We start from the raw sequence: 16,588 nt of genomic DNA on the forward strand, positions 1-16,588 counted from the left end.
ATCACCAGTGACGTCACCGCGCTGTAGCCTTGCCCTTCGCCGCACATCAACCTGACGGGAGACAGCCGGCTCGCATTGGTCGGACCTTGCTGCCGTTACCGTAATTGGCCACTACGTCATCGGAAGCCTCGAGTCGCGCAGAAACTACGAGAACCTCGAACCGGCACCCTCGCGTGTCCAGAGGTTTCCGCGGGCTTCTAGCGCCCGATGTATCTCGTAGGGCTGCCCGTGTGTATAAAGCACGTGAGAACTGTCAGTTGTTGCTGTGGGTTCAGTGGGAGTTAGTTTGAGCAGAGAGTGTACTGTCCAGGAACGGAGTATTCGTTCGGCGTGTGGGTCTCTTAGGCCAGCCACTGTGTAGCGAATGTAGGGAACGGAGGTTTTACCAGCGTACGTCATCCTGAACTGCGAGACTAACGTGTGGCCGCTGTGAACCGAGGACTGTGACAGCAGCAACGAGAGCAACTGTCATTGCTAGTGGATGAAGACGCTACCAGTTTCTGTATTTTACAATTTCCTTTATGTCGCAGTGACAAAGGATGGGACAGGAAAACCATCTTGAGGGCTGGGGTTCAAAGCCACTGTCTCCCGAATGCAAGCTCACTGCACGGCCAACACTACCCCGCCAACATGCTACAACTGGAACTCTATTTTAGGAACATGAATGTTATCAGCTGTCTCAGAACCTTCTCTTGCAGAAAGTAAGTCAAAATAACATCGTCCTTCCAGTTTCATTCAAGGGTGACAGAAAATTATTTTCAAAACAAATTGTGTTCGATATCAGTATGGGCAACATTATGGCAATAAGAGACCATGGGTAAACAAGAATTTCTTTGGAAGGAACTAAATATTAATCAAACCATACAAAATCATTTTCTTACACACAATTTTCATAAATTTTATTTTAAAAGTTACTGTTATAAAAAATAAATAAATTTTCATCTTTCCTTATAACAACTCCAATTCACTCAAGCAACTTGGCGGCGCTGAAGCTATTTGGTGCCCTCTTTGCAATCCATTCTTTGATTCCAGGGAGCTCGTGGACTTTCTTCCGAAGAGCAAGCGCATGAACAGCAGTCTTCTTTAAGTCTTCAGAAATGATGTCTTCCATCAAATCCATTAAATGCACAAGGTAAATGTCTCCCCAAGAAAGCTGTAAGAAAATGAACTGTGTTAGTATGAATTATTTGTAATAAAACTACCAAGTTCAACAAATTTGTTTTATCAGTTTCTTTATATAAAAAACATTCTATGTTCTTTCCAAATATAAATGTACATGGAATATCACCTATTGAGGAGCTAAGTATTGACCACACCTTTTAAAACATTGTGATTATTTAAATATTAGCTAGAAACAGCATAATAATGTATATACTGTATATTATGAAAGAATTCTTCAACTCTCTCTTATAACAAGACTCCATAGCGTATCCTCCTTTCTTACCCTCATTGTGATATATTTTAAATATTTTTTATGAAGTCGCTTTAACCCTAAAATCTTATCACGGCTTCTAATTCTAAATTTTACATTAAATTACTGTAACAATTGGGTAACAGAATGAAGAATAAGAGGAATATAAAACATTTTGGTATTTTAAACAGAACAGTTTAATTACTGAAAACAGACCAGTGTCTTTGATTTGATTGCGTATTGAAGGAGATGAGAGTGCCTCCTTAATATCTTTAGGTATACCGTGGTACTGTCCCCATTTGTCGTATAGTGAACAGTCTGTAATGATGTGCTTCGCAGTCAACACACTATTGCATGCTGTTTCTTATCTTGGAGTGGCCGATCCTTATTTTAGATATTAGGACTTGATCTTGCCTGCGAAGGTTGTGACGACAATGTTGTATTGTAGATTCCATTGTTATTTCATAGAATTTACTCTTCAAAGTTGGTATAATTTTGTTTTAACATAGGTAATAATGTCAGTGTGGGGGTGGGGTAGCTATTGTTAGATCACTTAACGGGAGATATGTAGCTTCTTTAGCGGTTCATTGCCATGAATACCCCAGTGTGAGGGTATCCTTGTTTGCCTATGTTAATGATTTTGTTAAACAACAGTTGTATTTCTTGTACAAGGGTGTGTTTTGATGATGGACTCTCTATTGCTTGTAATGCCCTTTTTTCGAATCAGAAAAATACATGAAGGAGTTTCTGCAGGTGTTGGTTTACAAAATGTGCAAGCATTGCTTGCTTTATTTCATAGAGCTCATTAGAGAAGACTGTATAGAAGTCAGACATGGCATGTTCAGGATATATAACCCCACAACTATTTCTTTCCTCCAGATCTTCTCATCATAATTTTCCAGTCTAAAGTCATGTCTCACTGTGCAAGACTTGTGACAATCATCAACTAGCTCACTTCACAGCAATGACATGGATGTTTTTTTTCCAGAGAATCAGTCCTTTTAAAGTTTCAGATTTTTAAAATGTGGATGAAATGCCAACACTATATATATTTTTTCAAACTACAGCTACTGTAATGGACAAACATTAAATTAAACCTTAATTTGCAGCCCTCGGTATAGTTCTCTGTGGTGTCTCATTTTCACACGAGGCAAACGCTGGTGGTGCCTCGTACAGTAATTAAGGTGACAGTAGCTTCCTTTCCCTCTCCTATCTGATCATTATCATCGGTGTGATGTAAAACCAACAGTAAAACATGGCATGAGTGTGTGACTTCATTGTCAATGTACAGTAGGAGTGAGCAATGATGTCGAGCAGCTACAGTATAAAATTCAATTGAAATGAAATGGCTTTGTGTGTGCTGTCAACAAACCAATTGTTCCGAAGGGGTGAGATTTTAAACACAAATTAATAATAATTATCATCATATGCAGTTTCCAGCTGTTGGCTAGAACTGCTTCAACTACTTCTTCCTTCTATCGAAGGTTGATGATCATCATTGCCATTCTAAACTTTGAGCCTGCAATATGGAAAAGCAACAGCGTACCCATCTCAAATCAGTGTCTCAGGTTTTTGGCCAGGTCTCTGTTGTCATGAGATCTTCCCCTGCATCACCAACTGTAGGATCCTGTACTTTCATTGCACATCATGTGTCCAAAATATTCAAGTTTCCTCTTCATGATGGAAAGGGGTACTTCGGTGTCCTTGTTTAGTCTCAGTATTCATTACACTTTCAGTTCTCGAGATACATAACATCTGCCAATAGACTCACATTATCTTCTTGCACAAGGCCAGAGCCCACACTTCCACTCAATACACTAGTGTGGGAAATACATAGCCCCTGACCATTTGTACCCTCAGATCTAGATTGAGATTGCGATTGATGAGGAGCTCCTTAATTTTAATGAAGGTGTTTTGGGCATGATCAATTCTTGCCTTAATCTGTTGTCAGATTACAACCAAGGTACTTGTACTGTCGAACACTCTTGATCTCCTCTGTGCCACACACAAGTCTCCGCCTGCTGTCAATCATGAACTTGGTCTTTTTCACGTTCATCTTGAACCGCCAGTTGTTACAAGCAGTGTTGACTGTCTACAACAATGCTTGAAGAACTTTCATACTGTCTGCAAGCAGCACGTCATCTTCTGCATAGCGAATGTTGTTGATGCACTCTCCATTCATATAAATGCCATCTGTCGTGGTGGTGGTGATTATTGTCTTAAGATGAAGTACAACTAGATGTCTTCTGTTGTGGCCATGTCCAGTGCCTCATCCAGTACTGCTGGTGAGGAGACATTAAAAAGCAGGGGAGGTAACACACAACCCTGATGGACTCCTTGCTGGATTTCAGTGAAGAGATCTTTGCTAAATGTAATAAAAGAATTTTTTAATAGTAGATAAAAATTGTTATTCATGGTACAGAATTTGATTGTTGTCAGTACACTCCATGTGACTATTAATATGATGGAAACAGGTGTAACTGCTGGAGGGTAAAACTACACTTTACAAGATAACTTTGAAAAAATATCTCTATATATAAAATAAGAGTTTTGTCTGTACATTGCTCAGAATTTGAAAAGAATGGTATTTCTGTGTCGGTCATACCCACAGTAACAAGGAAATGCATTTTTTACTTTTCCGTAATTTCTGTCTGTCTGTCTGTCTGTCTGTACACGCATCACGAAAAAACGGCTGAAGAGAATTTAATAACAATTGGAATGTAAAGTCGGGTGATGAACCACTACAATCTAGGCTATAAATTATTTTATTCACGCTGAGTGAAATGGTAGTTTAGGGAAGGCCTGAAATTTAATTCTCAAATATTTATGTTATTAGTGGTCGTGTCTTAATGAAAAGCGGTATACAAAGTTGGGGTAATAAGTCGATTTAATGTAGCCCATAAATGATTGTATTCACGCTGAGTGAAATGGCAGGTTAGGGGAATGCCTAAAATTTAATTCTCAAATATTTATTATATTAGTGGTCGTATCTTCACAAAAATTGGTATGCAAAGTCGGGGAATAAGTCGCTATAATCTAGGCCTTCAATAATTTTATTCACACTGAGTGAAATGGTAGTTTAGGGGAAGGCCTGAAATGTGTAATCTATATCTAAAATAAGAGTTTTGTCTGTACGTTACTCAGAATTTGAAAAGAATGGTATTTCTGTATTGGTCATGTCCACAGTAACAAGGAAATGCATGTTCTACTTTTCTGTAATTTCTGTCTGTCTGTCTGTCTGTCTGTCTGTCTGTCTGTCTGTCTGTCTGTCTGTATGTATGTATGTATGTATGTATGTACACGCATCACGAAAAAACGGCTGAAGAGAATTTAATGAAAATCGGTATGTAAAGTCGGGTGATGAACCGCTCCAATCTAGGCTATAAATTATTTTATTCACGCTGATTGAACTTTTTCATCAAGAGCTCTTATGCGTAAGAAATAAACTTTCTCAACCTGGTTGTGGACTTAGGGGGGAAGGTCTGTACCATGAGTACGCTCCTTCGCCGTTCATTTCCGTTTTCAGTTTCATTTATGTGCCCAGATCGATCTGTGTGTGTGTATTTTATATTTATGTATGTATAATTTTTTCCCTTGTTCCTTAATAAAATGTATTTCGTCCTTTTCCCCCTTTATGACCCCAGGGAAAAGGGAAATTATTTCCATCCTGGTGGATTTCTCCATCTTAACGTTGGCAAGCCTTCCCCTGATCTGCACACTGAGTGAAATGGTAGTTTAGGGGAAGGCCTGAAATGTAATTCTCAAATAAGTTATTTATGTTATTAGTGGTCGTATCGATAAATACTACATAATTTACATAACTTTAGTTAAGTCATAAGTTAGTAGTAGTTATATAAGAAGTTATTAAATTTCCGATCACTTATGTCTTATACATTGATACCGTACCGCATATAACCACAGAGATATTCATGAATTTGGATTTTTGTTACTAAGTCCATATCAGCGCCGAGTCACAAGAAAATGGGTAAACAGAATTTAGTGAAAATAGGTATGTAAAGTCTGAGAATAAGGAACTACAGTCTACGATATAAATAATTTTGTAAGACGCTCTAATATCACAGAGTCGAAAGAAAACTAATGTGAAGGCCTGCAATATAGAAAGCTCATAAACTTTATCAACATTAACATTACATTGACCATGGTTTGTTGTGATGTGCTTTTTGTCTTCTGTTTCCACTCATCCCCGATAGATAGGATTACGGCAGCATACTGAAGATTTTTTAATTTGCTTTACGTCGCACCGACACAGGTAGGTCTTATGGCGACGATGGGATAAGAAAGGAATAGGGGAGTGAAGGAAGCGGCCTAGGCTTTAATTAAGGTACAGTCTGGTGTGACTGGTGTGAAAATGAGAAACCATGGAATACCATCTTCAGGGATGCTGGCAGTGGGGTTCGAATCCACTATCACCCAGATGCAAGCTCACAGCTGCGCGCCTCTAACCACACGGCCAACTCGCCTGGTCGTACCGAGTGTAACAGCCTGCCTGTATATTGAGAGGAAGTAGCTGGAGAGTTAGATAACTTTCTTCTTTAGGATTCCATTCCTCTGGTTCATACAGTTTCTGATATTACTGGTACGTAATACACTGGTTCATCATAGCATTCGAGCTATTCAATCCCTGCTCTGAGACACTGACTGGAATGAGTAGTGTGAATATTTAACGGAATAATGACCGAGGAGTGTTCACGGCAGTCTGCGACCTGGTTGTTCCAGCCCTGGAACTTTGGACTGTTAGATCGGCACCGTAGTACTGTTCGTTGAAAGTGAGAAAACGTGCGGTTTTTCATTTGATCGAGTATTTTATATGATAACATTGTTTTCAATCGCTACAGTCCTACTGACATTTTTGTAATGACCTATGTTGAATTCAGTTAGGAAAACCACCAAATTAGTCTTTCTGAGAATCCCGTAGCGAAGCACGGGTACATCAGCTAGTACCTAATAAAAATATGCTATCTGACACTAGTTTATATTACTCTCATGGAGACTCTCACAATGCATATGAAAGGAGAGCAATCTGTCAAGAATAACCTACTCATGATAAGGCAGTACTTGCACCATGGCTGTAGTAGCTCATTTACTGTGCCCCAACCCTCTGCAGTTTAATTTCTTCTAAGCATGAATTTCTTTGAATAAATCTAACATGATCACTGTAGCACCTACATTAAAAAATTAACATAATTTGTTAAATTTCTGGCTTTTTACCCCCTTCCTCACTTCACCATGATTCTAAATTCATGTAATTTTGATAACTTGACAAAAAATACACCAAACATTAAATTACTCAAAAATAAGGCAGTTAACAACCAATCAGCAAACATGATTTACCTTTCCATTAACAATGTAGCCATTATTGTTCTTCAAACGTTTCTCTAATCTGCTGACAGCAAATGGGACAGTTTCCGTCAGAAGTGTTTCTTTCATTTTCTTCTTCTCTTCTGGGTCCTTCATTTCAAATACTTTTCTAAACTCTGTAACAAGGAAAAGAATGCATATTCTTACATTAACAATCAAGTTAGCATTTTTTGGGTGTATTTTCTTTAAGAAACAGTTATTAGATTATCACTTTCAAACATTTTCTCATGCTCTATCAAGTAAACATTTCTTGTGATGTACAAAGGCTCCAGAATTGAAAGTATCATAATACCTCGTAACAACACATGATCAATTTTCATATTAATTGAGCAGGAGGTAAACTTTATAAAAATATAAAAGTGCAATTGCTTAAATCTAAAATGAAAGTCATTAAATGATGTTAAAAATAAATAACACAACAATTATGAGCATTTGGAAGAGAAATATACAGGGAGACTGTTGAAAAAAAAATGAGTGCAATTGGATTTGACAAAAGAGTGACTGAACGGGTGGCTGTCCGGCCCCGTCGTGCAGGGGGCAACCGGAGGTCCCGGGTTCGATTCCCGCCTGGGTCAGAGGTTTTTAATAGTAAATGATTAATATCCCTGGCCTGGGGACTCGGTGTTTGTGTCGTCCTGAACGTTCCTTTCCTCACATTCAACACCCTACACTTCCGCAATTAAACTTACACACAGGTTCCTCTCAAATAGTGAAATTAGTGGCAAAAGATCTGTAGAGGTCGACACGATGAACAAATATCATTTTAAAAAAATAAAGAATGGGTCGCTATATTTTTAGAAAACAGAACTCACAGAATTAAAGTAGATGAAGCTTTATCTGACCCTGTAATAATTACAAGCAGAATTCCTCAAGGCAGTATTATTGGACCTTTATGTTTTCTTATATATTGTAAAAGATATGAGTAAAGGAGTGGAATCAGTGGCAAGGCTTTTTGTGGATGACATTATTGTGTATAGAGCAACTGTAGGGATGACATAAAATTGTTAGTGTTGAACTGTAGAAGTATTGTAAAGAAAGGAATAGAATTGAGTAATTTAATAGATATATATTTACCAGATATTGTAATAGGAGTTGAATCATGGCTGAGAAATGATATAATGGATGCAGAAATTTTCTCAAAAAACTGGAGTGTGTATCATAGAGACAGGATAGGAATGGTGGGAGTATTCATTCTGGTGAAAGAAAAATTTGTAAGCTACGAAAAAGTTAAAGATGACAAATATGAAATTCTACGTGTAAGGCTCATTTCTAAAGATAACAGGCAACTTGATATACTTGGAGTGTACAGACCGGGAAAGGGGAGCGCTGACATGGATTCAGAATTATTTGATAAGATAATCAGCTATGTAGGAAACGACAAGGAAAGAAATGTGATTGTAGCAGGAGATTTGAATTTACCAGATGTCAGTTGGGAAGGAAATGCGAACGACAGGAAGCATGACCATCAAATGGCAAATAAGTTAATATGGGAAGGGCAGCTGATTCAGAAAGTGATGAAACCAACCAGAGGGAAAAATACCCTGGATGTGGTGCATATGGTGAAGTTGTAGAATAGAAGTTGAAGAACAGTTTTAAATTGGAACTCTATGGACCATCTCAAATTTGAGCATGCCTCTGACTTTCGTCTTTTATCTTCAAGATTATGATTAACTTCGGATCTCTCGACCAACCTTTGACTTTTATTCTCTCTTCTTTATTTTGAATATATACGATTTTTTGCCATCGTCTAATTGTAACCACCAGACAGTCAACTTTATTTTCATAGCAATCTTACTACTTGTTGTCTGTTGTTTTATCCATTGTACTTATTATAGCAGCCTCCTAATGTTAATTTTGTTAATACTTCCACCATTGTAACTCATCACATTGTATATTTTTAAACCATCATTGTTATTTTTAATGTTTTTTTACTTCAAATCCCTTCAAGATTTTAAAAATTCATTTTATTATTACATGTTAATTAGACGCTTATTTTCAATCTAAGGTTAAGACAATGGCTGATGATGCCTTCATACAAGGCGAGACATGTACCATTATTAGTTAACAAATCTATGTAAATCATCCAAGACTAGACTCTGTATTGATTAGGTGGTCTATTTAATAAATAACTTAATGTTATTATTCCAATTAAGTGGTATGTTCCGAGCTGTCATTGGAGAGATGGCGTGGAATGACATTAGTAGACGAATAAGTTTGAGTGGCATTTATAAAAGTAGGAAAGATCACAATATGAAGATAAAGTTGGAATTCAAGAGGACAAATAGGGGCAAATATTCATTTATAGGAAGGGGAGTTAGGGATTGGGATAACTTACCAAGGGAGATGTTCAATAACTTTCCAATTTCTTTGAAATCATTTAGGAAAAGGCTAGGAAAACAACACATACGGAATCTGGCACCTGGGCAACTGCCCTAAATGCAGATCAATGGTGACTGATTGATTTTGAGGGTGGTGGGAAACAACATGAATAGGCTATATCAGCATTAGAGGGTTGGTCATACTGATACATAATTTGATATCTCGCACCGTTGTCATTCTGCTGAAGTTAGCCGTTCATGGGCTTTGCATGACGATGTTGATAAATCAGCAGCTTAACAGCCATAAACACACCGTTGGTTTTTGCTGGCACCAGCTCACAGGTCTGTATTCAAACCCCTTAACAGCAGCGCCAGGCAAAGCCCATTCGAATCTGACTGGCTAACTTCAGGAGCAGATAAAATGACAATGGTGCAAGATATTAAATTGCATCTTTAAAATTATATATCAGAATGACCAACCCTCTAATGCTCATACACCCAGTCCGACCACCCTCTATGTAATGAAAGATACGGCCATTGGTAGACTGAGAAAACATTGCGATGGAGTGCAAGAATGTTACTGGGTGTTACCAGTCCTCAATACTCTCTATTTGGTAAGGATATGGGTTATTCTATAATAACAAGGTATAAAAAGAACAAAACTGACTACAATATCTACGATTTCTATGTTTTGCCAGGAGTATCCGTATCGATTCCAATTACGCAAGAACAAGACAATTAAAGGCAGCCCTTAATCAAGACAAACTCTCCTTCACACAGATAAAATGATGTTGTATTCGCTTTGTTTGAATGTAAACATGACCACAGGGGCCGATGACCTGCGATGTTAGGCCCCTTAAAACAACAAGCATCAATATCATCAACATGACCATAGGCAGAGTGCCAATTTAATTATTTCTGATCCATCCATCCATCCGTCCGTCCATCCGTCAATACTGATCTGCATTTAGGACAGTCGCCCAGGTGGCAGGTTCCCTATCTGTTGTTTTCCTAGCCTTTTCTTAAATGATCGCAAAGAAATTTGAAAATTAATGAACATTTCCCTTCGTAAGTTATTCCAATCCCTAACTCCCCTTCCTATAACTGAATATCTGCCCCAATTTGTCCTCTTGAATTTCAACTTTATCTTCATATTGTGATCTTTCCTACTTTTAAAGACACCACTCAACCTTATTCGTCTATTGATGTCCTCCCACGCCATCTCTCCACTGACAGCTTGGAACATACCACTTAATCGAGCAGCACGTCTCGTTTCTCCCAAATCTTTCCAGCCCAAACTTTGCAACATTTTTGTAATGCTACCCTTTTGTCGGAAATCACACAGAACAAATCGATCTGCTTTTCTTTGAATTATTTCCAGTTCTTGAATCAAGTAATCCTGGTAAAGGTCCCATACACTGGAACCATACGCTGGTTGGGGTTTTACCAGAGACTTATATGTCCTCTCCTTTACATTCTAACTACAACCCCTAAATACCCTCATAACCATGTGCAGAGATCTGTACCCTTTATTTACAATCATATTTATGTGATTACCCCAATGAAGATCTTTTTTTATATTAACACCTAGGCACTTACAATGATCTCCAAAAGGAACTTTCAACCCATCAACAGAGTAATTATAAGTGAGAGAACTTTTCCTATTTGTGAAACTCACAACCTGACTTTTATCCCCATTTATCATCATACTATTGCCCACCATCCATCTCACAACATTATCGAGGTCACCCTGCAGCCGCTCACAATCTTGTAACTTATTTATTACTCTGTACAGAATAACATCATCTGCAAACAGCCTTATCTCTGATTCCACTTCTTTCCACATATCATTGATATAAATAAGAAAACATAAAGGTCCTATAATATTGCCTTGAGGAATTCCCCTCTTAATTTTTACAGTGTCGGATAAAGCTTCGCCTACTCTAATTCTCTGAGTTCTATTTTCTAGAAACAGAGCCATCCATTCAGTCACTCTTTTGTCAAGTCCAATTGCACTCATTTTTTCTAGTAGTCTTCCATGATCTACCCTATCAAATGCCTTAGATAAGTCAATCGCAATACAGTCCAATTGACCTCCTGAATCCAGGATATCTGCTATATCTTGCTGGAATCCTACAAGTTGAGCTTCAGTGGAATAACCTTTTTTAAACCCAAACTGCCCTCTGTCAAACCAATTATTAATTTTTCACACATGTCTTATATAATCATGGTCGTGATTTACCAGGTAGTTCAGGTACATACTCTGCAGAATATTGGGCGCCGCATCTGGTTAATTATTGGGCATAGTTTCACATGCAGAAGGACAAGTTGCATAGTCATAGAATTTGGTATATGAGGCACGTAGGATTACACTATCATTACATCTTTAGTCACAAGAAAACTTACGTTGTCTGAGGTCGTTGGCATTGTCCACCACAGCATCGATCTCAGCTGCCTCCCAGTTGTCGCTGCCAGCAAGGCCGAACTCTCTGCCCAAATACCGGCAAATTGTACATGACTGGTTGATTACCTTTCCATCAACTTCAAGAGTGGGGAGCTGCCCAAATGGTGTCTCTGTTAACAAAAAATATGAATTAGGGTATGTTCTGTGGTTTCTTTAAATAAGCATCAGAAAATAAGCTGCTGTACTTTTCATTATTTGCTTCTTAAATGTAATTATTTTTATTCAAATGTCAAAATGGAAAATATTATTTTGTTTAATTGAACAAACTTCATTTACCAACAGTTGCTTAACGCTGACGATATAAAGCTTGTTTCTTCTTCTTCTTCTTCTACCACCTTTGGGGTCAGGGGTGCGAACTGTGTCTGGCCCTGTTTTACAGCCGGATGCCCTTTCTGATGTTAACCCTACATGGAGGGATGTAATCACTATTGCGTGTTTGGTAGTGTAATGTGTTGTGTGAATATGAAGAGGAAAGTGTTCGTACAAACACAAACACCCAATTCCTGAGTCAGAAGAATTAATGAGACGCGTTAAAATCCTCGACCCGGTCGGGAATCGAACCGGTGACCATCTGAAACGAAGGTCTCAACGGTGACCACTCAGCCGAGGAGTCCAACAAAATAATAAATCTTGTTTATCTGTTGCTAAATGTTGACTGTAGAGATCAAAATTGCAATGGAAATAACCAGATTGTCAATACACATAACCAAACATGTTATAGCTCTGTTCTCGACACACAGCCTCCGTCGATCATCCTCAACTTGGTTTTCGTGGCTTTTCATTTCAACCCTAGATAAATGCCATGTTAGAGCCTTGTTAAGGTTATTATTTACTAATTTAATATTGGTTTTACGTCACACGGGCAGTGATAGGTCTTATGGTGACCACTGCAAAGGGAATGGGAATGAAGCATCCGTGGCGTCAATACGATACAGCCCCGGCATGTTACTGGTGTGGAAACGGAAAACCATCTTTAGGCATGGATCAGTAAGGTAATAATTACTGTAGATCTGGAGGAAAATAAGAATATACTGATACCATCTTCAGGGCTTCCGACAGTGGGGTTCGAACGCACTATCTCCCGAATACGTGACCCAAACCACGCAGCCACTTACTTTTGCAAGGTCACGGTCGCTTCCTTAGCGTCGGACATCCACACGCCATTCCAGAAACCAAGGGCTAATAGTCGGACATGCTACAGGAGAGAACTGAGGACGCGCCAGCCGGTGCTCTGAGCCGCTCACAAAGAGCCAGTCTCTAAGTCTGCAACTGGCGATCTTTCCTTTACTCTTCTCAAATAATTTAACTTGTAGTTTTCTCAAATTATTACTTTTTTAAGCTAACACTATTTCTTTCGATCTTTTCGTGCCCCTTCTTTCTGTTCCTGTGCAGCACAGAAATAAAATTAATAGATCATTTGTGGTGATGCCGCCAGATTATGACATTCCCTGCCAGCTCAGTACTTCTTTATCGAGAGTCAAGGTCCCCTGCCGAAACTACCTGCTGAACGCGCATGATACGGAATAACGGTCCAGAGCTATAAGGAAAACATATAAGCTTATTATTTATTACGTGATCCCATTTTTTATTTTTAGTAATTTTTACTATAATGCATTGCATATTTTCATTTATTGCAGTATTTAGTTAGTTGAGTTGCTCTTAAGAGGATGTTCTTTAGTTTAAGGTTTCAATATTCCAGGTGATGTTCCTGCTGCAATGGCACTTTGTCGTCAGTGTCCTCGAGATGTGATAGGCTGTAACCGGGGAGGTGAGAAGAGCCAGGCCAAACGGGACCATGGCTAGCTGCATGCCCGAGCTAGCAAGAAGACTATACAGCGCTCTGAGTGGTGCCAACGCGAAATAGCGATACCATAGATTAAGCGCCATCCATATAATTTCTTCCGCTAATAGAACATTACTTTTAACAGATTCGATCGAATAAATTATGCTCTCGATGTGTGCGGCATGAAATTGCATAAATTTAATAGGAAACACAAAGGATATATCATTTTTCAAGCAAGTTTTTTTACTAAAGTAGGTAGACAGTTTTGGGCGATTAACATAATTACGTTGCCTGTGTAGCACGTGCACATTAGGCTTACTTTTATTTTCTTGTAGGAACTGATGAAACACCCAAACACGATAAACGGTATCCTGCCTGACTGAGTGGCTCAGACGCTAAAGCACTTATTTGGCATTTGAAGGTGTTGAAGTACGTTACCCTTGTGTCAGTAGATTTACCAGCCTGTAAAGGAACTATGGAGAGACAAAATTCCGGCACCTCAGCTTCTCCGAAAAGTAGTTGGTTGGACGAAAAAGCAATAACACTATTTATTATTAAATGGTATCATATAGAGCACAATTCCCCGGCATTTTGAAAATAAATATATAGAGAACAACGATGGTACAAGATGCCATGTCCAACGCTTCACCGACAGTGTTCTGAATTTCCTAGTCACGTCATCCCCTCTGCCACCGATACGGAGTAATATTAGGGCTTTCAGTCCTACATCACTACTACTACTGAGCGAGTTGGCTTCGTGGCTCGCAGCATATAGCTGTCAGCTTGCATTCCGGATATAGTGAGTTCTAATCCCACTGCCGACAGCTCTGATAGCTGGTTTTCCGTGGTTCCCATTTTCATATCAGGCAAATACGGGGGTTGCTGTGCCTTAATTAATGCCACTTCCTTCGCAGTTGTAGCCTTGTCCTATCAAATCACAGCGATAAACCGTGTCTGAGTGGTGCAACACAAGGGATTACCGTAACCTTCGCCCAAAAAGTGAATTAGCCTAAGATCGTTAACACTGTCCTCTTTTTAAACAATTATTTCAAATTTTTTCTATAACTTCCTGTTCTTTTATTATTATTATTATTATTATTATTATTATTATTATTATTATTATCGTTGGATACTTTATAACACCATTGCTCACTTCGAACCTTGTACTCCACGGCTCTAGAATACTTATTTTTCGTAAATTATTAGTTTCACATCCTAATAAGTACTTTTCGAATACGCTGAGGTGCCGGAATGTTGTCCCACAGGAGTTCTTTTACATGCCAGTAAAGGCTGACCACAGGACTGAGCCAGGATCCGGCTCCTTGGCTGGTTGGCTAGTCGACAATCGGGGCTGGACAATGTTCTTCATCTACACACAACAGAACACTCTACAAACTACCACAAACACACGCAACAGTAGGGCGCCTAGGGTTCGTATCACGAAGGGCATCCGGCTGTAAAATTGAGCTGAATCCATACAAAATGCCAAATCCAGGTAAGTGGAAAGAGACTAGCAATTATATTAATATTATTATGTATATATATATAATTCGATGGGGCCATCAAGGACCACGTTAAGTCTTGTTGCATATGACACTGAACTTGGCCTTCTTTAGAGCCCAAATTTCCCTCATTCTTTGTGAGTGGGCCTGCTTACGCTCCTCTGTCCAAGGGGCACCGTGTCTTCTCTTCGGTTGCCCGTCTCGGTTTAGCCCGTTCGTCAATATTTTCTTGCGGAAGAGATCTCTGTTTAGGGCGTCTTCAGCTGAGATATGTAGCATTTGCAGGTCTTCCTTGGTATTTCTAAACCAGGAAATTGTGGTTTTGGGGTTTGAATTTAAAAAAGTGAAAGATTTATTTAGTTAAATTTCTTCCGTCCAATCTTTTCAGATGACCGTAAAATCGTGCCCGTCTTTTTCTGATTGTGTCGGTAATTTTCTCTATTTTGCTGTAGACTTCCTTGTTGGATCTCTTTTGATGGATTCCATTTCTGTACTTTGATCCCAAGATTCCTCTCATAATTTTGCGTTCTCTTTTCTCCAGTTCTTCAAGTAGTCCTTTGTTGGCATTTAGAGACAGGGTTTCAGCTGCATATAGAACTACTGGCTTCAGAACTGTTTCATAGTGACGTATCTTGGTGGCAAGTGATAGAATTTTGTAAGTCACGAGTAGCAAAGATATTCCTCTGCAGTTGTTGATGTTCTTCATGCTGCCTTTTTTGTGTAATGAATGGATCAAAGCTATTTTCCAATCTTCGGGTAGGGTCTCCTTGATCCAAATTTCTTCTATTTGCTTTTGCAAGATATCAAGTGATTCCTCTGGGGCATATTTCCATAGTTCTGCTACTACTGAGTCTTCCCTCGGCGCTTTGTTATTTTTGAGACGGGGAATGTGGCGCTTGATTTCATCTCTGTCGGGTGGTCTGGAATCTGGGTACCTGAGTAAGGGTTCCTTGGTCTCAATGGCGCTTTGCGGTTTAGAGCAATTAAGTAAATTCTTGAAGTAATCTGCCAGAATGCTGCAATTTTCTTCATTTGACGTCGCCAGTGTGGCGTCTTTTCGCTCAAAGCATAGAGATGGTGGTTTATAGCCAGTGAGTTTGCGTTTGAAGGCTCTGTAGTACTCTCCGCTTTCATTCTTTCTAAAGTTTTGTTCTATCTTTTCAATGAGAGATTTTTCGTATTTACGTTTCTCAGTTCTGAACACCCTAGCTGCTTGGGCATGTTGGGTTTTGTAGGTTTCCCAATCATTTTCTGATTTTGTAGAGTAGTACTGTTTCCACGCACTGAGTCTTTCTTGGAGGACTGATTCGCAGGTACCATTCCACCAGGCATGCTTTTTGCTTCTTTTGATTTCTGCAACGTCTTTGGCAGCCTCAACAAGGAGACTTTTGGCGTTGTTAAAGTCACAGTCATTTGGTCTAGCCTTCTCCTGGAACTCCTCGACCCTTTGCCGAAGTTTATCATTGTTGAAGCGTGTGATCTGTTTGGTTATCTTCCTTGTGTTTGCGGGAATTGGTTTGAATTTGATAAGAGACATATAATGATCTGAGGCCACATTGATGCCTTTCTTTACCTTGACATTCATAATCTGAGGGCTGTTTCTCCCGGAGATTGCAACATGATCAATTTGGAACTCTTCGAGAGCTTGGACGGGAGAACGCCAAGTCATTTGCTTTCTGGGTAGATGGCGAAAGTGGGTCGACATGACCTGCAGGTTGTGATTTTCGCAAA

At 39.1% G+C, this 16,588-nt stretch overlaps 1 protein-coding gene across 1 annotated transcript in view; it reads right to left on the reverse strand.

The window, feature by feature from the left end:
- Positions 1-872: 872 nt before the first annotated feature.
- Positions 873-16,588, reverse strand: part of LOC136879055 (glutathione S-transferase) — a 29,002-nt gene continuing 13,286 nt past the window's right edge. Inside the window, exons 2-4 of the mRNA XM_067152793.2 lie at positions 11,515-11,682; positions 6,764-6,906; positions 873-1,153 (exon numbers count right to left, since the gene is read on the reverse strand). Of these exons, the coding sequence (XP_067008894.2) occupies positions 965-1,153; positions 6,764-6,906; positions 11,515-11,682 (500 nt within the window). The 3' untranslated portion in view covers positions 873-964. The remainder of the gene's footprint in view (positions 1,154-6,763; positions 6,907-11,514; positions 11,683-16,588) is intronic.

The sequence above is a fragment of the Anabrus simplex genome, chromosome 8 (genome assembly GCF_040414725.1).
Source record: "Anabrus simplex isolate iqAnaSimp1 chromosome 8, ASM4041472v1, whole genome shotgun sequence".
In the NCBI taxonomy this organism is placed as follows: Eukaryota; Metazoa; Arthropoda; class Insecta; order Orthoptera; family Tettigoniidae; genus Anabrus; species Anabrus simplex.